At 45.9% G+C, this 25,508-nt stretch overlaps 1 protein-coding gene across 2 annotated transcripts in view; it reads right to left on the bottom strand.

Moving 5' to 3' along the window:
• Positions 1–25,508, bottom strand: part of LOC147883604 (trigger factor type chaperone family protein) — an 83,903-nt gene that overhangs the window by 21,542 nt on the left and 36,853 nt on the right. For both annotated transcript variants that reach the window (XM_087399610.1, XM_087399609.1), the window contains exon 7: positions 3,557–3,711. In XM_087399610.1, the coding sequence (XP_087255736.1) occupies positions 3,557–3,711 (155 nt within the window). The remainder of the gene's footprint in view (positions 1–3,556; positions 3,712–25,508) is intronic.

The following is a 25,508-nucleotide window of genomic DNA, read 5'->3' on the forward strand; positions in this document are numbered from 1 at the left end:
AGACCCTTGTGGGCGAGTAGCCAAAGGAAGTAGGAAATCTTCCGCGGCCGCCAGCTCTCCCACAGGGCCTTCCAGAAGGCCTGCAAAAATAGCCTGGAGATACCCTGAGCATACCAACTGGGCCGCTGACTCTCCCTAATTTGCTTGGTTGCCTCCTTCTGCTATCCTATGAATGTCCTGCAGTTTTTCTCTCCATTTTCATCACATACCGTTCTGGTAATTTCACAAGAATTTTCTTGGCTTCTTTGGGCTGCTACAATCGTTGTTTCTGCTGATTTGCTGCTGCAAATCATCGTCCTCATCATTACAGTGTTCACTTTTGGGTGATCAAGGTTGGGAAGCACCCTCTTCCACTTTCTTTTCTTCATCTTTCCCAAAGTTTGACTGCAATTTTGGGACAGCACGGTGACTTTCCTGCTCTTAAAAGATGATATCCATGCTGTTGATTATGTTGTGGGATTGAAGGTGGTACAACCTACATGTATCATTTGCTTTGCTTACTATACCCAATGAGAATGCATTGTCTCCTTTGGTATCCAAAACCTACCCTTGTTGTTTTTTAGCATGTACAGCCAAAAACACTTGAATGCATTACACTTGGTCATGTTCTCCACTACTTTTTGTGGGACAGCTATTAAGCACATATGCATCTATAAACGCTGCTTCTACCAAAAATGTCCTGCATACCCTTGTCTTTGACCATAGACCTAGCTGCCTCAACTACACGTCTATTCTTCTTATCTACTACTGAGGAGTGTAGGCAGTGGCCAACTATTGCTGCTTGAAGCCAATCTTCTTGTAAAATCTTTTGAGCTCACTGCTTTTATACTCACCCCCTCTAATAGATCTCGAAATTCTAATCTCTTGCCACTTCCTTCTTAACAAGAGCCATTAGAAATTGAAAAATGTCTTTGATTTCTTGCTCAAGAAACACACACAAAGCTCTTTGGAATAGTCACATATGAAAATTAGCATATATTTCTTTGAACCAAAAGCTTTGTTGTTCCTAGGGTCAACCAAGTCTGTGAGCACAAGATCAAGAGGGCTGTTTCCCTTTTCTAATTGTATGTTTGGAAAGGCAACCCATGCACACTGCATCTTTCCACAGACACAACCCCCGGAAAAACAATTTGTGCATGTACTTTACCTGAGGCATCCATGTTAAGCCTTTCAGCGTGCAAAGAATTTTGGGGTTGATGTGGGCCATTCTCTTGTGCGATAGGTTAAATACACCCAAAACTTCCTAGAATAGTCATCTATAAAAGTTAGGGTATATTTCTTTGCACCAAAAGTTTTGGTGTTCATAGCGTCAACCAAGTCTATGTGCACAAGCTCAAGAGGAGCTGTTACCTTTTTCTAATTGGAAAGGCAGCCTATGCACACTGCATCTTCCCATAAATACAACCACGCAAATAGAGATTTGTGTGTGTCGTGGACCCAAGGCATCCACCATATTAAGTCTTTTTGGCATGCAAAGGCTTTTGGGCTTGATGTGAGCCATGCTTTTATGCTATAGGTCAATAGTGAGTTGTCAGGATGTAGGGCATACATGTTCCAATTTCTTTAACTCACCATCAAATGTATAAAGGCCTTCATATCTATTTCCTTAGCAAATAATCGTGGCAAATGAATCCTTATTGTGCATTTCCGCTTTGTGAAACCCACATCATTCCCATCATCACCTAAAATATATAGATATTGAGATCAACCCAAGAACATGCCCAAACTCATCCTTTGAAAGCACAACACACATAGTCCAATTTCAATCTCTCACAAGTTTGAAACCATAAACTCCATCACACATAGCAAGGACTAGCTACTATGAAAACCCCACCAACATCATTAGGGCCCAACAGTGAGTGTAGACCTTGTATGAACATATGCTCTCAAACATACATATATCTACATCCCCACACATACTTGAACATCCATTTATACAAAGGAGGCTAATAAAAAGGTAGCCCACATTCTCTTCTTCGAGCTCATTACTTGTGAAGACTATACACTTTCATTTGTCTCCAAAACAAGCATTTTCAAAGCAAAGAATGCTTAGACAATCTAGTTGATCGGGCAACACACCAATTAAGATAAAAAGAACATATCGCAATACAACAAGCCACAACATGGACGAAAACTTCACAAGGTGAAATTTGCATGTCCACTAATACGGTGGGAATATATATCCAGATGAATCCAGGAACATGCCTATACTCATCCTCTAAAAACCCAACAAATAGTGCAGTTTCAATCTCATGAAAACACTCACAAGGTTGAAAACCAGACCACATATTCTCAGCATCAAACTCAAACAACGGTGCCACCTTTCTCGGTATGGGGTTGGAGATTTGGTCTCCAATAGTAGGTAGCAACAGGACAACGTGCATCTCAATATCCTAGACTTTGGCCATGGCTTTTTATGATAATGTGAGCTCATAGGAGAATGGGCGGTCTAAATCGGCTTGAGGATAGAAGATGAAAACTTATTACAATTACTCTACAAGTTCCTAATGGATCATTCTAGGCCAAAATACTTGCATGTACACTGACTTTCACACACTTTCTATAAAGTCATAGTTACTAGCTTGGTGCGGTGAATCAAGATCCCTTGTGTACTACAAGATTAAAGGCCATCACCATTGCTCCTTTAAAGAGGTCCACAATCCATAAAAGCCATTTTCAAATAGTCAACGGTTGTCCATAGTCTAGCATTCCTATTCGCACCAAAGGCCTTGCAATCAAGAGATCAACACAAGAACCTAGATTTTCCAAATAAATAGAAAACTTATCAATGCTAGATCACCAAAAATTGCATAGCAAAAGCCTTCTATACATATTAAGCAAAACATTGATGATAGAAAGTATAGCTTAGCATGAAATTTAGAAAGTGTCGCTGACCATGCAAAAGTAAATTAATGCAATTAGCTTAGATGAGTGCTTGGATATGAGTCTACCGTACGATTGGGGCCTACATGTGAATAAACTTTAGGTAATATTACCTTGTAAATTATTAGCTTGCAATCCAAATCTACTACTATCTTTTGAATGCCTAAATATACAAGGCTAGCCTCATATAGGCATTAATCACAAGCCTTATTATAAAATCATATACCATGTAGCTATCATCCAATCTTACAAGACCCTACAGACATAGTGGTTCTAGTCAAAGCATGAATAAAATAAAAATAAAATATATCCAATCTTACATATTAAAGTTCTTTTTGTAAAATGCACAGAAGAACAAACGATAGAGAAGAAGAAACATGGGAAGTAGGGGTTTGAGAAGAGACGCGAAACAAAGCTAATAGTAAAATAGAAAGCTAAAATTAAAAATAGCTTAGTGAGCAAAGCTACACTTATATTCTCATCACTACCAAGCATAAGCGCTGCCATCTAGGTTTCAAAAGCTTCTTGAATCTTTTGGGTAAAATTAATATTTATGTTATTTTATTCCAACTTTCCAATACTATCATATCAAAGCTTCATTTTCTCCATTTGTTACGCAAAGCTTCATTTTCTCCATTTGTTACGCATAATTAAAAACAGAAGTGTTGCTTACCGTGAAGTGTGCTTTAACACCACGAAGAGCCTCTTGCTGCCACGTGTCCGGGAAAACAAGGTCAAAGGAACGGGTTTCACCCCTTTCGAGGCCAAGAATTGCATCAACAAAACCCGGCAAAACACTTGTGCCTTCTTCGGTGTCCAGTTGAAACCCTACACATGTAGAGGATGAGAAATGATGGAAACCTTTCCATTTCACACAGTATAAAGGCCACCAAAAACTTTTGTCTAGACCAAAAGTATGAAATACATATAGGCAAAAATTAGATTTATGGCCCACAAAAATCAAGATGTGTTCAAAGAATATCTCTAGATGTGTTATGTAATAAGAAACATAAGAAGGTGCGTCTCTTTCTGTTCTAATAAATCACAACTGATTTTCTACCCACAGCTCTATAAACAAATAAGGAACGAAGTCAACATCAATCATTGGTTTGAAGGTTCAATACTATCAATTAAAAAGTGGACAAATAGGACAATGCACCATTGGGATGGACAAAAATGGTGTGTGCACACAATTGAACTCCAAACAAACATACAGACCTGGAAGAGCATGTACATCCTGTCAGAGTATGCAGAGGAAGTATTTGTGTGGAGAGAGAGAGAGAGAGAGAGAGAGAGAGAGAGAGAGAGATGCAGAAATGCGACTAGAGAGAGAAGTTACTGTGATTAGCATGAGTGTGCGCTGCACAATTAAATGCGAGTGACTGCAACAAACTCGTGCTGGAGAAACCTCTGCTCTTTACTGCTGACAAAAACCACAACTTGCAAGATACAACCCAGGGCAGGAACTGCACCATGGAACAATCCACATTGAGATAGAGAACTGCACCTCCGGATGACAGCAAATAGAAGCTGAGCTGCGCCTGAAAATGGATGCCAAACTGAGGTAGAATGGCACCTCAGAAATGTGTACAAACAAGGGTAAATGACTCTATTTATAGGAGGGAGTAGGCTGCAGGACTGGCCGAATCCAACCTGGTCTGGGTTGCTGGTCAACTAGCCCGACCTGTTCTGGTTGGCTGACCAAACCCTGGTCAGGTCGTCTGACCGGACCCATTGGTTAGGTGGTTGGATAGCCTGACTGGGCGCAACCAGCTGACCCTAAACAGCCCTTAGAGCAGGCCTTAACCAGGCCGATTTCCAGGCAGCCCCCAACTAATTCCATATTTTACAGGAAGAATCTACACTATCCTTGAGGCACACCAACAAATCAGCCCTCGCTCCCTTAGTACAGACAGGAGATGCCCAGAACTCTTAACACATCCGAGTAGACAGCCAGAACACTTGTGCATATATGTATTGCTCCAAGCAAGACAGACCTTAATATATATGAGTAATCCCGCTGTATCTGGCACCCAAAGTAAGGCCACTTGCTGTTGCTGTGCAAGACCTCCCTCCCGCTGCTGGGGCTGTTGTAGGAGGAGCTTCAGTGGTTGCCAGTAGTTTGAGTACAAGGCCAATGGCCCCTTTGCATAAAGTGGGAGAGGATTAGTCTTTCCCTCCCCGAAACCAGCCAACTCAGCCCTAATCAGGGCTGACTAAAGACTGCCGAACCCACCTCCTCTAGCCGACCTGCAAAAGGGACCTTCAGGCCGACTTAATACAGCCAGCCTGGCCCACTTTCTACCTGACCCCAAGCAGCTGTATAACAGCCCTTGGTCAATCTCTTGTGAACTCTCCATGGGCCTATAAAGTCCACCAAAACCTGCCCATTTGGCAGGGCTCTTCCAGCAGCCAGGGGTGCTGCCTATCATGCTGCCCATGTGGCAGCCAGCTTGCTGCCCAAGTGGCAGTCCACACAGCCTCTCTATGATGTTGAGCTTACCCTTCGACAGATGGCTAACTGTAAGGCAGCTGATCTCCAAGAGATGCAAGCAGAGATATTAAAATGGGAAGGATCAAAGGCAAACAAATGGATATGTACCAGCCTAAAATGCAACTGCTTCCCTGATGTTTCCGGAAGACTGGACGAGTAAACCCCTTTACTAAGGAGAAGACAAAGAAGCCCCTAGAAACAATCATGGTTGGCTTCACTCTTGCAAAATAGTAAAGAATTGTCAGCATTTGGGCTGAGAATCAAGGCAAGAGACCCAAGGGGCAAGTTGGATTCCACCAAGCACACAACACTATAGATCACTTGGTCATGATACCGATACTCATGGAGGACTGTCCGGTTGCAGTGGGTGTAGACCATAGTATAGACATATGCTCTCACACATACAAATCCACACACCCACATATACTTGAGCATCCATTTATACAAAGATCTCTATATATCAGTAGCGAGTCAATTCCTTAATCCCCAAGAAGCACCTAAGGAAATGCTTCTGGACTTTCTTTATTTCGTTCCAAATACAGGCGGACATATTATTCCCAAATCTCTACCCCATAAAGGATCATTGGCATGACCAACGCATCAAAAGACATTTCTTAATCTTCCAGCACAGAATCTCAGCTTGTGTCTATGTATTCTCAAAATAGCAGCTCCTCCATCTTGCTTCAATGCAATTTCTATACATGTGGTCCAGTAGTGATCACATAGATATGAAGGAAAAGAGAGAGAGAGCAAGAGAGTGCTGAATTTAGGTTGCAATAGATGAAGTTAGAAAAATACAAAGCACGGAAAGGTTTGTTGAGAGTTCACGCCCAACATCATGTGATCATGTGTGCATAACACCATCACGTGATCATATGTGGATAGCACTAACCTTATAGAGTGCTATAAAGGAAAGGGTTAGATCCCCTAACCCTAACCCTAAAAGGGTTTGTATATATTCTATTTTTTCAACTAAATCTAGTGTACAGTTAGTCATTTGTGGTGTGCTCTCTAGCTGTGCCCTCTCTCCTCATCTCCACTCTTCTCCTCTCCCCTCTTCATATTTTGTCATGGTATCAGAGCTCCCTTGTCTTCCACTGAGGCATTGTGATTCTTGAGAGTGTGAGAGAGATTGTGAGATTGAGAGTTCTCTTGAGTGATTGTGAGATCCTTCCCTTCACTTCCGTTGAGAGAAATTTCCGTCATTGAGAGGAAATTTCCGTCCATTATTCTTTCTTTGAGTTCTTGAGTGATTTCATTCTTGAGAAAGAGAGTTCTCTTGTCTGAGAGAGAGAAAGATACATAGAGTTTTGGCTTGAGGGTTTGTACCTTTGAGAGGTCGAAAGACCCCGCCTCCTTCTTCACAAGGCCATTGACTCCATTTCAGAGATGACTTGGCTCCTTCAGCTACAGTAGCTCCAGCCTCGATGGGATAGCCACGACTCAAAGCCTCCTACGAGCCTCCAACGAATGCCCGCGACCTCTCTAGCATGCTTCGCAAGCAAGGAAGCAACTAAAGCGCACTACAACGAAAAGCTCTTGGCCATCGACAGCCAAGAGTTGCAGCCAGCTTCAACGCTTCCTCCAAGCGACTGCACGTAGCAAGAGCCATCGCTCCAGCAGCCACAGGCTGCATGTCCTGCAGCAAAGCCTCTCCATACGAGCTACCTCACAGGTTTTAGATCAGAAGGCGTCCTTCTCCAACAAAGCCTTGAAGGCTCCAAACGAACTCTGCCTCCACGCATTCTCGCTTCAAGCCTTGCCCGTCAAAACAACACGGAGACAGAGGTGAGCCCTCCGTCTTGGTCTTTTTCGAAGCGGGGCTGCCTCTCCGTCGTCCATCACCAACGCTTCGTTGGCTATTCAAAAGCGTTGTAGCACACGGGCTGCACAAACCTCAAACGCCCGATGCCTCCCATGCAGTCCAAGCCTCTCCAACGCAAATAAACAGCTCCCACGAACTCTACAGAGACAGCACCGACCGACTAGCCTTCACAGGCGTCTCCTTCACGCGACTTCAACAACTGCATTACTTGCGCTGCTCCTACGAACTGCATCTCCAGTAGATCTCCCCGAACAACCGACAGCAAAGCTCCACAGCCAAGGGCCTCCAAGCCTCTTCGACCAATGACCTCTCTAGGCTCCATCGACAGAACCATAGCCACCGGCTAAGCGACCCGATCGAAGCGTCACCCAAAGGAGATCCGTCAACAGAATCTTTAGATTCTGTTATTCCCAACACCCGACACATGGCCCTATCACCCACCTTGGGTTCAGATTAACCCAGGTGCAGTTAGGAAAGGATAGGGTTGATCCACGTGGCATCTTATCTTGCCACGTCAGCAGACTCCAGCATCTGTCACATCATCACCTTATCCATGTGCCATGTCATCTTGCCACGTCAACCTGCCACATCATCAGCCACATCAACAGTGCCACCTCAACTGTCCAGTCAGCACTGACCCCTGCAAGCACAATCCCTTGCCAGGCACACTGTGCACACAATTGCCACCTCAACACACTGCTCCACTGGCACACCTCTTGCTAGGCACAGTGCCACATCATCACTGCATGTGTCTCACAGTGACACATCATCATTGAGCACATTTGCACTCCTTTTGCCCCTCCACCTAGATCAAGTCATATCTCTTGCTCCAGGAAGAATTTGAGGGCGCTCCAAAATGGAAAGTCGCTCGTTTTTTCGTGCTCTACGCGCTCGTCACATCACGCGCACATTTCGGCGCAAGTTACACTCACATTTCAGCCTCGCCGACAAAACCACTTCCTTCACGCATATTTACCTCTACATCGACGCATCTGACCCATCACTTAAAAAGAACAAAAGAAAAGGAATTATTTGTTATTCTTTCCTCGATCGACGGTTGGTCTCTAGATCTAGATCAGAGTAGACTAGATCACCATAGAGTTAAGGGAAAGAAGAGGGTCCGATCTTCGAGATGAGCTATTGAGCTTGACCATTGGATCTACGAGGCAGGTGTGGTGATGCTCCGAACAGGGCCGTTTTCATGCCTTTTTTTTTTTTTTAAAGGACGTCGAAATTCCGTACGCGTTTGCTATCATAAGCGCACGCTAAAAGAAGGTGAAAAGCACACGCATGCTTTTCGAGAAAAGCTATTTTTTGGCCGATTTTGAAGGTTTTGGCGGCTTATTTTGGAGTCGTGAAAGGCTATAAAAGAAGAGGAGATCGTGAGAAGGAAAACACACAATCCAACGCACGCATATCGAGGCTATACGAAAGAGAAGAGAAGGCACGCATCTCGAGGTTGCTCGAGCGAAGAGAAGACACGCATATCGAGGCGTTGCAAAAGTGACAATAGCACATGCGAATCGAGGCAACGCAAAGAAGAAGATCAGATCAAGATATTTTGAGAGTGAGAAAGAAAGAAAGAAAGAAAGTTTATTAAAGTCTTCGGCTTCGGGAGACCGTGAAGGTCTATGAGACTAAAGATAACTGATACAATGAGCATAACGGTGGCGGTCTCAAAACGGGCCAGCCAACCGTTTCTACAAAAAAGAGGTTATGAAGGACGGTGTGTCTAGTCCTGATACAAAAAATATGTGTCAACCTCCAGATGATACAAAAAAGAAGGGGGGGGCACCAAAAATGGGGCAGAGGGAGGAGATACAATATATATGTGCAGGTGGTGATCGTCAGAAACCAATCATAGAGGGGCCGTCAAATGGGAGGCCGGAAAAAACCTTGCGATAGATGATTGGCCTTTGACGTCACGCGGCCTAGTCAAGCTTGATCATCGGGGGCGGCGGGTGGCCCTGTGGATGAGGGCAACGGTAACCCCGGTGGGGCGGGCAGAGAGCAGAGACGAGATGTCATGGACCCGGATGTGTGAGTCTGTCCGCTGGCGCAGCTGTCGTGGCTCTGGCTCTCGCTCACGTCCGCGTCGTCGGCTAGACTGAGGAGAGGTATCCTGTGACTGGAAGAAATCAGTGATGGGCCGCTGGGTGTCCTCACGCTGTGTGTGCTGCGCGTGTCGCCGTGCTCGGAGAGAGGTATCTCGGTGGTGAGTCATCTCATGTAAGAAAGCGGCTAGGCATCGCTGATCCGAGAACTGCAGCATGTGTGGGAGGGGGCCGAATCTGTCGCGGAAGAGGCAGTGGTACCGGCCTCGGATGGCATAATAGATAGGACATCTGAAAGCAAAGTGCTCCTCCGACTCGATCTCCTGCAAGTCGCAAAGTGGGCAAAGGCGACCCTCTCGTGGGATACCCTCTGCGCGTCCGCTCTCGATCCGTAATCGGTGTGACGAAACCCTAAACTGACCGAGGGAGATCCGGAGCGCATGTGGTAGATGAAGCTGTGTGTAACCTAGAGGTGAGTTGAAGCCCTCCTGTGAGATATGGAGGCAGTGTCGGCGGTAGAAGTCGAGCTTCACAGGAAGCTCGGAGTGAAGAAACCATGTCTGCCAGGTATGGAGCTGGAGCAGATCCGCTCGAATGAGCCGGTTGACCTCCTGGTCAGTGGGGGAGAGGGGAGATGGTGGAGCGTCAAGGCTGTACTGAAAAGAAGGCAAACGGTCTAAGTCGAGGCCCAGTCGGGTGAACCAACTGGAAAGACGACTAAACCAGCATCGCTGGTCCCCATCAACGGATAAGGCCATAGAGGAGGATAGGGCTAGCCAAGGTAGGCGGAGGCGACCGTCGGCGGAGGAGCTGAAATCCCCGACTCTGTGGAGATAAGTGATAGCCTGGAAAGCCGCATCAAGCTGTAGGGGTGAGGCGCCGAACTCTGCTAGAATGATCTAGTGTGGTACCGATGGTTTGCTGCGAATCATCCGAGCAAACATCAGTATCTGTAGGCGCTCGACTCGAGCCCACTCTGTGTCTGAAAGGTCGGCTCCCCACCACGGGCTACCGTACATGCCTGCTGGGCGGACCAAAGAATCAAAAAGGAGAGACTTGGTCCGCGGGTCCTGGAAGTGGGAGTGGTAGCACTGTCGCTCCAGCCTGGCAAGAGCGGCGTAGCTCCGACTGATCCTGGCCTGCATGGCCGGGCGCATCGTGAAGATCGGGCCTGAGAAGACAACGCCCAAGTATGTGTAAGAGTCAACTATCTCAACAGGGTCGCCGGCGAAGAGCAACTGCTCTCGGTGCATAGCGGGTCTGGAAGTGTTGAAGATCATTACCTTGGTTTTCCCAAGGTTGACCTTCAAGTCATGTGTATCAGGTGTCGCTGAAGACCAGTAGCAGAAGAGGATAGTAGTACTACATCGCCTGCGTATAGGAGAATCTGGATGACAGCCTCCGCAAGAGAGCAGCCTGCACCTCCGAGTGTCCTGATGGTGGTCTCAAGCTCGTCGATGTAGAGGCCAAATAGAGTCGGTGACAAGGGACATCCTTGTTTGACTCCAATAGTGCTCGTGATCTCTGGGGTCCAGCTGGTGCCTCGTCACCTGCTCATAGAGAGCTACTACTGCCCAGATAACCTCCGAGTCATAGTCTAACTCCTGCAGGCGTCTGACGAGTCGGGCACGGGGAACGGTGTCGAATGCCTTGCGGAAATCCACAAAGCAACAATATACTCTCTGTCTCCTGTGTCTGGCCTCCTCAATGATCCCTCTAAGTGTAAAAAATGTGAGAGTGAGAGTGTGATTGAGATTTGATCGTTTGATCATCTGATTTGAACATCTTCATGCGAGTGAGAGTGAGAGTGAGAGTGAGAGTGAGATAGCTCGGGGTGGGCGGGTGGTATCGAGCTCCTTCATGGAGTGATTCTTCTCCAAAATTATTGTAAAGACTCATCAGTTTGATTCGTACTGCAATCTCTCTTCTTGTTCATTCGTGATTATTATCTTGCTACAATTTTGATCGTGATTGTGAAAGAACGGTGCGTTGTAAAGACTCATCAGTTTGATTCATACTGCAATCTCTCTTCTTGTTCATTCGTGATTATTATCTTGCTGCAATTTTGATCGTGATTGTGAAAGAACGGTGCGTGACAAGACACACACATTTCAGCCTCGTCGACAAAACCACTTCCTTCACGCACATTTGCCTCTACATCGACGCACCTGACCCAGCACTTAAAAAGAACAAAAGAAAATGAATTATTTGTTATTCTTTCCTCGATCGACGGTTGGTCTAGATCTAGATCAGAGTAGACTAGATTGCCATAGAGGGGACGCTTTGAATTTCCCCAAGTTGCCAATCTAAGCCATGCCCGAAATTCTCGACTAGTACCTACTCGGAGTTAGTCCATACGCTCACATACGGTATCACATCATCACATTACCTGAAACCTTACGTTCATCAGTTCAGTGAGCAGACTTCAGAGTTCAGAGGCATTGCAGATTGTTTCAGTGGGCAGATAGCATTTGATTTCACACACACATGCCACCATTGTAAAGCCTATTCGGCTATCTCACAGCATCGTGCACATCATTTCAGCCTTGTAAAGCCTCTTGGCTATTCCCGGCATCATTGCCACAAGCCTTGTAATACAAATCAGATTTTATATACTACAGTTCTATCTTCACCGACGGTACAGAGATTTTACTTGGCATAGACAGTGTATTTGCAGTTGATTCATACATAGATTTTCACGACACTTTTGAGTACATTTCTTGCACCATGTCGACTAGCAACCTCAATCTGGAGGCATCTGCTAAGTTAGACAACTCCAATTATGGTACATGGAAATATCAAATGGAGACCATTCTTGTGCTTCAGGACAAATGGGAGTATGTCGATGGGTCTACACCTAGACCATTGGCCGATCCAGCTACCAGTAGCTCTACTCCATCTGTTGTCACAACACCAGCAACGGGATCTACATCGGGATCTACATCTACACAAACAGTTTCCGCACCAGTAGCAGATCCTGCCATTGCCCAAGCTCAAGCAGAATGGGATAAGAAAGACAAGTATGCCTATCACCTGATCAAGCAGAATGTGCAAGATGTCATGCTAGGACAACTCAACACAGTCAAGACATCAAAAGAAGCATGGGATATGTTCGCAGCTCTCTACGAGTCCAAGAACACATCTAGGATTCTCACCCTGAGAAACCAGATCAACCAGAGTTTCCGCAACAGCAGTGAAACCGGTCATGCTTATGTACTCCGCATAAAAGACTACAACAATCAACTTGCAGCCGCAAGACAGACTATGAACCCCGCAGAAATGGTTCAAGTAATCCTGAATGGGACTAGGAGAGGGATACGAGAATCTAGTCCATAGTATTGCCATCCAACGGCAAATTCCGACACTGGAAGAACTTCAATCAGTTCTACTTGGTGAAGAACTTAGGACGCAAGCTATTCAAGCACGTAAAGGTCATTCTAATGATCAGGCATTCACAGCTTCAGACAGAAGCATAGGCAGAGGCAGAGGCAGAGGTAAATCATACCAGAAAAGTGATCATCATCAGCAACAAAATCAAAGTCATAATCAGCATCAGCATCATCCTCAGCAACATCAGAATCAGCAAAGAGAAAATCATTCCAACCGAGGAAGATTCCAAGGACGAGGGAATGCATCCACCAATGTGTCAAACATTCAGTGCAACTACTGTCACAAGTTTGGACACTATGAAAGAGATTGCCGCAAGAAGCAATACGACCAAGGCGGTCAATCCAGCAGTAATCGAGGGAATTCTCGAGGCAGAGGAAATCATCGTGGTGGACATTCTAGTCACAGTCATTTTGCAAATGAACATGGAAATATGTTTCTTGCAAGCGAGGAATTGCATCAGACTGATACAGTGTACTTAGACACTGATTTCAATCCCAAAGAGGATTACAGCTATCAAGTCGACCAAGTGGAACAAGATCCTTGGTACATCGACAGCGGTGCATCATCTCATATGACAAATCATCAGGAATGGTTCATAGAGATGAAACCAGTAGAAGGACAGAAAAATGTCATCTACATTGCAAACAATACACCGAATCCAGTTCAAGGGACAGGTGCTATCCCTATGAACAATTTCACTTGTACAAAAGGATTAGTCAAAGATGTGCTCTATGTTCCGAAGCTCACCAAGAACCTTTTGTCAGTAGATAAAATGACGGAACACAATTACAAAGTCATCTTCGACGGTGATGAAAGCACTATCAGAGATAAATCCAAAAGATGTCAGCTAGTAGCAAAAGGTGTCAAGGAAGGACGCTTATACAGAATGCTAGCTATAGTACCAGATAAGTATGCCATGTCAGCTCAAATGCAACACATGCCACTATCTGCAAAATGGCACAAGAGATATGGTCATGTCAACTTCAAGTACTTGTTAGATCTCAGGAATCAGAATATGGCAATTGGGATTCCGAAGCTACAATTTCTTGGAAAGGTTTGCGAAGCATGCTGCTTTGGCAAACAAAAGCGAACCAACTTTGTCAGAAGTACCTCTCGTGCACGAGGTATTCTTGATTTGATACATACAGATGTATGGGGTTATGCCCAGACCCGCAGCATCAATGGTTCACTTTACTACTTGACTTTCATCGACGACTACAGCAGATATTGTTGGGTCTACTTTCTGAAAGAGAAATTTGAAGTGTTTTCCAAATTTCAAGAATTCAAAGCCATGGTAGAAAACCAGACAGGCAGAAAGATCAAGGTCATGAGATCAGACAGAGGAGGTGAATACATGTCTTCAGCATTCATGAACTTTTGCAAAAATCATGGCATTCGAAGACAATTCACATGTGCAGATACTCCTCAGCAGAATGCAACAGCTGAAAGGAAGAATGGGACTTTAGCAGACAGTGCTAGAGCAATGCTTAGTGAAAAGCATCTTTTGAATCAGTATTGGGCAGAAGCAATAGCTACAGCTAACTATTTGCTTAATCGGCTTCCTACTGAACCGATACAGGGTATGACTCCTTATGAAGCATTCACTGGACACAAGCCACGCATTGGGCATCTCCGCATATTTGGTTGCATAGCATATGCTCACATACATGATGATCATCGCAGAAAAGTCACGCAAATGCATCATGGTTGGCTACAGTGAAGAAAGCAAAGCATACAAATTGTATGATCCCATCAACCGCAAAGTCACCTACACAGGAGATAGAAGCATCGACTTCACAGTCATCTACAGAACAGGTTGAAGAAGAGCAAGAATTGCCAGCAAGATCCTAAGCAGAGCCACAGCAATTCAGACGGTCTACTAGGGAAAGCAAACCTCCAGCCAGATTGACATATGCTCAAAAAGGCAAAGTAATTCAGGTGGAAACCACCAACTATGCTCCTATGACTACCATCATGGCTACAGAAGAGCCAGTGTACTTCGAAGACGCAGTAGACAAGCCAGAATGGCAAACTGCTATGAATGAAGAAATGGATGCTTTGTATAAGAATAATACTTGGGAATTATGCGACCTTCCACCAGGAAAGAAGGCCATAGCAAACAAATGGGTATACAAAGTGAAGTACAATCTAGATGGCAGTATTCAGAGATACAAAGCCAGATTAGTTTCCAAAGGATTTGCACAACAATATGGTCAAGACTATGATGAGAGTTATGCTCCAGTAGCAAAGATGGATTCCATACAATTCTTGATATCACTAGCGACACTCAGCAAATGGAATGTGTATTAGCTTGATGTCAAGAATGCATTTCTCAATGGTTATCTAGACGAGGAAGTCTACATGCAACAACCAGCAGGTTATGTTGAACCAGGACATGAGAATAAGGTTTGCCATCTCAAGAAAAGTCTCTACGGCTTAAAACAAGCACCCAGAAGTTGGTACAGCAAAATCGACAAGTATTTTGCTGATCTGGGATACATGAAGTCCAATGCAGATCATACTCTCTACTACAAAGTTCAAGGGGAAGACATTACTATTGCACTTTTGTACGTAGATGATCTGATTGTGACAGGAAGCAAGGATAGCTTCATTAGAAAACTAAAACAAGACTTATCTGCAGAGTTCGACATGAAAGATCTTAAACTTATGCACTATTGTCTTGGAATTGAGTTCTGGAGAGATTCAGATAGCACATTCATGAGTCAGCTCAAGTATGTTGACAGTCTCCTGAAGAAGTTTCATATGGCAGATTGCAAGATTGCAGCCACTCCCATGGAACAGAGTTTGAAACTTACTAAAGATTCAGAAAAGCCTACAGTCAATGACAGATACTACAGGCAGCTCATTGGATCTCTTATATATCTGACAATCACACGGCCATATATTTGTTATGCAGTAAGCTCACTAGCACAATTTATGGCAAATCCAAAACAGTCTCATAGGAATGCAGCCAAAAGAGTCTTGAGATACATAAGAGGTACAAGACAGTTTGGGATAGAATACAGAGGAAGTCATCCACGGTTGCATGGATACTGTGACAGTGACTATGCCAGAGATCATGAGACCAAGTGATCGACACAGGGATATGCATTTTTCCTTGGTCAAGGTGCTATATCATGGTTGTCAAACTAACAACCAACTGTTTCCTTGTCTTCGACTGAAGCAGAATATAGAGCACTCACTACAGGTGCATGTGAGGCTATATGGCTCAGAAGACTATTGTCAGAAACAGATTACTTTGATGAGTCAAAGCCAACAACAATATACTGTGATAATCAGTCGGCTGAAGCATTGGCCAAAAATCCAGTATATCACTTCAGGACAAAGCACATTGATGTCAAAGAGCACTTCATCAGAGAAAGAGTGTTACTTGGTAACATCACACTGCAGCATTGTGATAGCAAAGAGAATGTTGCAGACATCTTTACTAAACCACTCGGTAAAGAGCTATTCGAGAAACACCGACTAGCTCTTGGTTTGACGCAGAGGAAGGACATTCCCATTAAAGGGGTGTGATGAAATGTAATGCTCAGTCCTTCTTCGATTCCCTAGAATCATCATCTTGAGGGAAGGCCTACTTCATGATGTTGATCTTGAGGGAAGGTGTTGAGAGTTCACGCTTAACATCATGTGATCATGTGCACATAGCACCATCACGTGATCATATGTGCATAGCACTAACCTTATAGAGTGCTATAAAGGAAAGGGTTAGATCCCCTAACCCTAATCCTAAAAGGGTTTGTATATATTCTATTTTTTCAACTAAATCTAGTGTACAGTTAGTCATTTGTGGTGTGCTCTCTAGCTATGCTCTCCTCATCTCCTATTTTGTCAAGGTTTTGTCTAAGTGACAAAACCTTATCCTTCACTAACCGTAGTTAGTGAACTAGCTGGGGTTAGGAAAAAAAACCTCTAAAGAGGGAAAAGTGCCCCTAACCTACTTATTACATTTCATTGGTCACTGCTAGATTATAATAATAATTCTAACACCCCCCTGCAGTGCCAATGTCATGTATAAGGAAATGATCAATCACCAAAAGTGAGAATCGAAAAAGGACCCTCCAATGAAAGACGAAGATCAGCAAACAAACGACGCAGCCAAACACATTCCACTGTCACTGTGAGCTGCCCTGTACTCAGCTTCGCATGAGGAGGTAGCCACTGTAGATTGTTTCTTGCTCAACCAAGAAATGCAAGCATGTCCTAGAAAGAAACAATTCCCACTGGTGGACTGCCTAGTATCATAGTCTCCAGCCCAATCTGAGTCACTGTAAGCATGCATCTGCAAGTCACCCCCCCTGGGAAACATCAAGCCAAAAGACTTTGTACCTTGCAAGTAACGGAAGATGTGTTTTACAGCCTACCAATGCATAATCTTTGGGCTGTGCATATACCTGCTCACCTGAGAAATTGAAAACTGAATATCAGGGCGTGTAAAGCAGAGATAAATGAGGCATCCAACAGCCTGGCTATAGAGTGTGACATCAATTGATTCACTTGCATCATGCATTGTAAGCTTCAGCCCCGGCTCCATGGGAGTGGACATAGGCTTGTAATCATGCATGTTGAATCTATCCAAGAGCTTTTGAACATACTTGGACTGAGACATAACAATGCGACGTTTCTCTTGAATAAACTGGATCCCCAAAAAGAAATGTAACAAGCCCAAGTCTGACATATCAAATGTAGCTTTCAATTGGACTTTGAAATCTGCAATTACTTCCTCATTTGATCCGATGAGCAGCATGTCATCTACATAAAGAATGATGACCAAAGTATCCCCCCCATCCTTCTTGATGTAGAGGGTGCTCTCAGTTGGACTATTGTGCAGTCCCTTGCTGGTTAGAAAGGCATCACTTTTTGTATACCATGCACGTGGGACTTGTTTCAACCCATACAAAGCCTTATTCAGTTTGCATACCTGACGTGCATTTCCTGAAATTTCAAAGCCCGGAGGTTGCTTGATATAAACCTCTTCCAACAAGTCTCCATTAAGAAAAGCTGTTTTAATGTCCAAATGATGAACATTCCATTCAAAATTTGCAGCCATTGCTATAACTGACCTGATGGTAGTCATCCTGGATGTAGGAGCAAAAGTCTCCTCATAATCTATGCCCTTTTCTAAGCATATCCTTTTGCAACCAGCCTTTCCTTGTACCGATCAATAGACCCATTTGGCTTTCTTTTGACTTTGAAAAACCCAACGTGTACCTATGGCATTCTTACTTGGTGGCAAATCCACGACATCCCAAGCCTGATTTTTATGAATGGATTGCAATTCATCGTGCATGGCATTCATCCAATGCACATTATCCTTTGCTTCTTCAAATGTCTCAGGTTCCTCCTCATCAAGAAGAGTACCTGCATAAACTGATTCAACTGAAAGAGCCCCCCTGTGTGCCTTACTGCACTACGAGTCCTGCCAGGCAATGGAGCCTTAAGCTTACTCTCCCTGAGAGTCTGAAGCAACCAATTCGGGACTGTTTTGACTGCGTGTATCTCTTGAATTTCTTGCATGACAACTTCATCCACACCTTGAGGTTGTACTAAATCAGCTGGGGGCTGAATCTGTACATGTGGATCTGGCGGAGGTTGCTGTAAATTCTGAGTTTCAGCAGGGAAACAAAATGCTATAGGAAGCATCCCCTCAAACACATCATCTGAATCTGAAATTCAGCATGTGTATATGCAGAATTTTCAGAGAATATAACATCTCTACTAACAAAAATCTTGCGTGTAGCAGGATTGTAGAGACGATAGCCTTTGCTTTGTGAACTATATCCCACAAAAGTGCATTTGAGTGCTTTGTCTGACAACTTGTGTCTAAACTCCACAGGCACGTGGGCATATGCAACACAACCAAAAACTCTGAAATGGTCCACTGAAGGCTTTCTTCCATGCCATGCCTCATAGGGAGTGATTGTCTTCAAAGCCTTAGTAGGAGCCCGATTTATAATATAGTTGGCACACATGAGGCCTTCTAGCCAAAACCTGTGAGGCAACTTCTTACTTGTGAGCATGCATCTATCCATTTCCATGACAATGCGATTCTTCCGCTCAGCTTTGCCATTCTATTGGATGTAATCCTCACTGTAAGTTGATGCATGATGCCTTTTTCTTTCAAAAATGTCTCAAATTCATGAGACATATACTCCCCCCCTCGATCTGTTCGAAGTGTCTGCACCTGGAGTCCTGTCTCATTCTCAACCATAGCCACAAAGTGTTTGAAATGCATAAACACTTCTGATTTTGCCTTGAGACCATAGACCCAAGTGTAGTTGGTAAAGTCATCTATGAATGTAACAAAATAGAGATAACTCCCAAAAGCAGGTGTCCTCATGGGACCACAAACATCACTGTGAATAAGGTGTAATTTTCATGTAGCTTTCACTGCATCATCATTTTTTAAGGGACTTTCTATGCATTTTGCCAAGAATGGCACCTTAGACCACTGGTGGATACCAAGAGGGTGGGGTATTGAGCATATCTAACACCCCCCCCCTCAATGTCCACCCGTAGGTGAACTACCTTCTCGGCCTAATGCCGAGTCTCTGAAGATGACCTTGAAGCTGATCCTTCCCGGGTGCCTTGGTGAAAATATCAGCTTCATTTTGGTCTGTTGGACAGTAGACAAATTCCACTATTCCGTCCTCGATCAACTCACGCACATAGTGATACTGAATCTCTATATGTTTTGTGCGCACATGAAACAATGGATTTTTAGCAATGGCCGTGCAACTTTGATTGTCGCACCTCAGCACAGTTGCCTCATCCTCTTGCACTCCCATGTGCCATAAGATCCTCCTCAGCCACACTGCTTCACATGCAGCAAAACATGTTGCCTTGTACTCAACCTCGGTTGAAGACAATGCCACTGTTAGTTGTTTCTTACTGATCCAAGAGAAGATACCTGAACCTAAAGAGAGACAATATCCAGAAACTAATTTCTTGGAATCAACATCTCCAGCCCAATCTGAGTCACAATGACCAACCAAGGAAGTGCCCGTATCATAGGTGATGCCATAATCAAGAGTGTCCTTCACATATCTGAGTACCTCCATCCCTGCATTCCAATTATTCTCCCAGGGCTTATTGAAAAACCTGCTCAAAACGCTAACAGCAAAACTGATATCCGGTCTGGTGTTGCACAGATAGATGAGACTGCCAACCAACTTCATGTACCTCCCGATGTCTACTAGTGGTGAGGCATCCTCCATAGACAACCTCGCATTTACCTCCATAGGTGTAGCTATCTCCTTGCACTCGGACATACCAAATGCCTTTAAGATCTCCCTTGCATATTTCTGCTGAGAGATGAAGATCTTGCCTGGCTCTTGCCAGCCCAATGAAGGGCTAGGAGCAGCTCGGGCTGCTTCCCAGGAAACACCACCTGGAAGAGGCAAGTTTACACCGTAGACGGGCTCCACGGGCAGCACTAAAAGACTTCCCACGAAGCTAAGGGAGTGTTAGATACCAATGCTCCACTCTCGTGTAACTATGTGGGAACCAGCTAACTCTACTTGTAAGCCCCCCATATGAGGAGAAGGCATTTGAGTAGCTCGGTTATCCGATAGGTCCTGGTTTGGACACCAAATGGGGGCCATGTGTGGCCTGATGGCTGGACGGCTTCAGATAGAGTTGGCACACTGCCAACTAGGCTACATGCAAGTGCGGGAAGGCATCCCATGACTGACCACACTGAGGGTAGACGGAGCATTTCCCAGGGCAGCCCACTCTCGGGTTGCGGGGCCCGTTTGGAGCCCCAGATGATCCCGGATGGCTCTGGTCTGAACGATTACCGTAGGTAAGTTGCTCTATTCTGCGCCACGGTTCTATCGTGTGGTCGGTGGCCTATTTCGAGACCGACCTCCAGTCGACCGTTTTGGGTCGACTGGGTCGGTCTCCCAATTGGGTCTAACCGACTACGACGGGTGGCTATATAAGAGCAAGCCCGTGAAGCCCATATTCATCACTGGCTACAGCAACCCTGATTCCTTAGCATCCAACCTCCATCCTCTACTGTTTCCAGCACGCCATCGAAGCTTCTCACACAGGAGCGCACGGCTGGGAGGCAGCGCCATCTATTGTATTAGTTTGACAGTAATCAAATTTTTGATTCTCCATACTATCTGTTTTTCTCTCTTGCATACGAGATCCTGTTATCTGTTGAGCACAGACGTATTGTTTTCTTACAGGGAGCTCGTGGCCTATGCGCAGCATCACCAGCAAAGGGAGGAGGGACGGACGGGTGAAGAATAACGGGAGGGGAAGAGAAAGGCTAAAAGGGGAGAGGCAAAGAAGGGGCAAAAGAAGAGAGGAGGGGAGGCAAGGGAGGCGGGAGACAGGAAAAAGTTGGAAAGGAGACGAGAGGAGGCAGAAGAGAGGCGGGGAGGGAGGTAGAATGGAAGCGGGGTGGAGTCCTAGGAGAGGAGGGCGGGATGAGATGGAGGAGCGGGAGCAAAAGCGGGCGGGAGCAGACGAAGGAAGGAGGCGGGTGGGCGGGAGAGGAGATGGCGAGAGGTGGAGGGAGAGAAGGCGGGGGGTAGAGAGGGCGGAAGGCATAGAAGGGAAGGAGGCGAGAGGCAGAGAAGGGATATGGCCGAGGATGGAGGAAGAGAAGGTGGAGGGCGTGCGGGAGGCAGAGAAGGGGCTAGAGGCGGAGGAGATGGCGGAAGGCGGGGAGACTACAAGCGAAGAAAGAGGTGGGAGGACGAGACGAGGCGAGGGCGGAGCAACTCCAGAGCAGGTGCAGCAACGCGACTCGACCTTTTTAACTCTTTCTAATAAACCCATATGCTTGTTAACTTTAGAATCTAGATGGATGTCTAGTTCCTAGGTAAAGCAACAACAAGATGGGGGAAACATGCATTACCTATCTACCCAAATAAAGCTATGATGTTCTAACGCATGTTTGGATGGTGGCAAGTAAATGATCCTTGACCGTGGAGCATAGACAACCTATGGATTCTACACACTTATTGTAAACTTTGTAAAGAAGATACAATTGAGTGTTTTGATGGAATTTATAAATTTTTATACTTCGATTTTCGTGTGTCGATTTTTTAAGAGGCTTTTTTCTACTAAAACACACACACGCGCACACATAGATAATGAGCTATCGTAGGCAATGTGAGAAGTGCAGCGGGAAATGAATGGGCGGGAGAGAGAGAGAGAGAGAGAGAGAGAGAGAGAGAGAGAGAGAGAGAAAGAAAGAAAGAAATAAATTTTATTAGAGTCTTCAGAAGACCGATGGGTCTATGAGACTGAAAGAAAACCTTATACAAATCACAGTAAGGGTGGAGCTACTGAAACGAGCATCATCACTCGTGCTGAATCCTAAGTCTGATCATACATAATCAAATATATCTGGATGTAACAATGAAAAGAAAAGGACTGAAGCGGAGCGGAATCCTCTATATGTCATGTCGCCTTGGTTGGTGCTTTGCCGATGATGAGACGCTGGTGCCCGTCGAGGGATGCCCTGCGTCTCGGTCTCCTGGACGAGGCTTGACGCAAGACCAGAGCCATTGTGACTCCCGTGGGACGTATCCCGGGTCTAAACAATGACGGGAGGTCCCCCATAGTGATTTGTGTGTCCCCTCGATGTCTCGTGTGTCGTGCTGGGATCGTCGGGGTCTGTCATGTCTGCGGCTAGAGACTGGACGATGAATGTCACTCGATGGGAAGAACTTTGTGATCCTACTCTGAGAGGTGTCTGATGATTTGGCCAAACCCCGTCGCGTGAGTAAGTACTCTCTATGTCGGACCCCCTCATGAATGAAGGCCGCGGGAGCCGTCTCTGAATAGGTAGTGGTAGCGACCTCGGATCTCGTAGTACACTGCATACCTGAAAATAAAATGCTCCTCCGACTCAACCTCCTGACAGTCGCACAATATGCATAAGCGATGCTCCCTAGGAATCCCCTCTGCTCTGCCACTCTCTATGCGGAGGCGATGTGATGATACCCGAAACTGTCCGATGGAGATCCGTAGTGAGTGAGGCATATGAAGCTCAGTGTACCTCGTTGGTGTGATGAATCCCTCCTTCAAAATACGAAGATAGTAATCTCTGTAGAAACTCAGCTTCACTGGGTGCTCCCTCGGCTCCAACCAAGTCCTAAAGGTGTGTAGCTACAGGAGATCCTCTCGAATGACCTGGTTGGTGTGTGGCCCAATCGAGATGGTGGGTGGGAGTACCGGAGGGGCATCTAAACTGTACTGAAAAGGAGGTATCCTATCGATGTGGAACCCTAGTCTCACTGACCATCCGTGAATCCGTGCATACCAGCATCGCTCGTCTCCCTCTGCTGCCAACCTCATGGAGGAATCGAGAGCCAACCATGGCAACCTCTGTCTCCCTGATGTGCAGTCCCCATATGGTCTAGCCCGGTGTAGATATGTGATGGTTTGAAAGGCTGCATCTAGCTGGAGTGGAGAAGCACCAAACTCGGCTTGAATGATGTGATGTGGTACAGACGGTTTCCCCCGGATCATCCGTGAGAGCATGAGGCTCTGCAAGCGCTCCACCCGTGTCCACTCTATCTTTGACATGTCAGGCCCCCAACAAGGGCTACCATACATACCGACTGGTCGGACCAAGGAGTTGAAGAGAAGAGCCTTGGTCCGAGGGTCCTGAAAGTGGGAGTGAAAGCACTGTCTCTCTAGCCGAGCCAGTGAAACGTATCCCCTGCTCAGTTTGGCCTGCATCGCTAGTCTCATCGTGAAGATCGGGCCGGACAAGATGACCCCCAAGTAAGTGTATGAGGATACGATCTCAACTGGTGACCCACCCAAAGTAAAAGTAAACTGCTTCTGTTGCATGTTTGCTCGAGAGGTGTTAAAGATCATGACCTTGGTCTTGCCAAGGTTGACCTCCAAATCATGGGATAAACAAAAAGCCTGCAGTGCATCCAGGTGTCGTTGGAGCCTCTCGGGTGTGGACGACAAGAGTGCCACGTCATCTGCATAAAGAAGAATCCTGATCATGATCCCTGCAAGTGAGCAACCGGTCCCTCCGAACGTCCCCATGAAAGTCTCAAGCTCATCGATGTAGAGGTCAAACAGGGTCGGTGATAAGGGACAACCCTGTTTGATCCCTATGATACTCAGGATCTCATCTGTCCAACCTGCGCCTGTACGAACTCGGCCTGAGACTCTCTCATACAGTGCCATGACTACCCATATCAAATCCCAGTGTCTGTAGGCGTGTGATAAGACGAGCTCGAGGTACTATGTCAAAGGCTTTGCGGAAATCCACAAAGCAACAGTATACCCTCTCCTTCCGTGATCTGGCCTCCTCAATGACACTCCTGAGTGTGAGTATGTGATCCATAGTCCCATGGTCTCGCCTAAAGCCGGCCTGACCCTCTGCTCTGAGCCCTCTCATCTCTGCGAACAAGCTGACCGATGCATCCAATACAGCTGCATAGATCTTGGACATCACATGTCCAATCATGATAGTCTTGTAGTTACTCGGGTCCATGGGATCCCCTACCTTATGGATGGGGGTGATGGTGTTGAGTGTCCAAGTGTGGGGGAAGCCAAGGCAAACAGCGTCATTGAATAGCTTTGCTAGGATCGGGGCTAGCGTGTCGATCCCATATGCGATAAACTCAGTGCATAGCCCCTCATGATCCTTAGCTCGGCCATTGTGAAGTTTCAATGTCGCGTCCTTGACTCCCCCTCTAGTGAACAACGTGCAAGTGGTGGGACGAGGTGTGTGTATGAGGTCTGGAGTGGGCTGGTGTGGGACATCATATAGATGGTGTGCATACGTGTGCTAGACTCTCGTGTCGGTCAGGGGTGATGGGGACCTACGCTCAAGGAATCTCCGCAAAAAATCCTTAGAGTTGTTGCTGTATAAGATGTGCAACAGCTCCTCCTCATGACGAAGAAATGCCTGCTTCTTCCGACGTACGAGACGTCGGTACTTGCGTACCGTGTCTGGTGTGTTCCGGAGGTGACATCTGGTTTCAAGTCGGAGCTGTCGACGATAAGCCTTGCACTCCACATCGTACCAATTGTTGCATGGTATAGAACCAAGAGGTGGTGGTCTAGTGGACCGTGTAGTGTGGGGAAAGATTTGGAGGGCAGCCTCATGGAGTGTGGGACTAATTAGGGCAGCACGGTCCTCTATGATGTTGGAGATAAGTGCACACTAAGTGTACTATTTCCCTAGTCTACATTAGTCTAGTCTAGTCTAGTGTCTTGAGTGTGTGCCATGTGGCACCTCTACAATTATCCCATAAGCACTCTTGCTTTATGTCTTGTACTTTGGCCCATATATTCATGGGTCACATCATTGCAATCTATCTATCTAGCTTGTGTCTTGTCTACACTCTTCTCAAGGTACTTCTTTGTCTTTCAATCTTGTTCTTATTTTACTACTAGTTTTCTAGTTTCTAGTTCTTGCTTTTATATTCCTACATGGTATCAGAGCCATGTAGATCCCTCTTCTCTCCCCTCAGTCTGCTGTAACCATAGCCGCCTCTTCTCAGATCTCTGCCCCGCTCAGCTGGTCGCCATCATCTCCGAACGGGCTGCTCCTGTCTGCCCTGCCACTCTCTGCCATTGCGCTGTCAGATCTGCTGCGCAGTTCCGCTCACTGCCAGATCTGCACGTGTGGCGCTCCGTTCGTACCGTACGTTTGCCGTACGTTGGCCGTCTTCGCTGGCCGTACGTACCTGCACCCGCTGTACCAGCGCTGTACCTGTGAGCTGCCGTTCCTGTTCAGGTTGCCTCTACTGCTGCAGATCTGCCCGCCATTTCTGCCCTGATTTCGTGAGCTGAAGGTGCTGCCCGTACCTTTTCTGTTCGAAACAAAGGAGGAGCTGAAGCTGTT

The sequence above is a fragment of the Dipteris shenzhenensis genome, chromosome 28 (genome assembly GCF_047967505.1).
Source record: "Dipteris shenzhenensis isolate YYH24624 ecotype China chromosome 28, Dip_SZ_1.0, whole genome shotgun sequence".
In the NCBI taxonomy this organism is placed as follows: Eukaryota; Viridiplantae; Streptophyta; class Polypodiopsida; order Gleicheniales; family Dipteridaceae; genus Dipteris; species Dipteris shenzhenensis.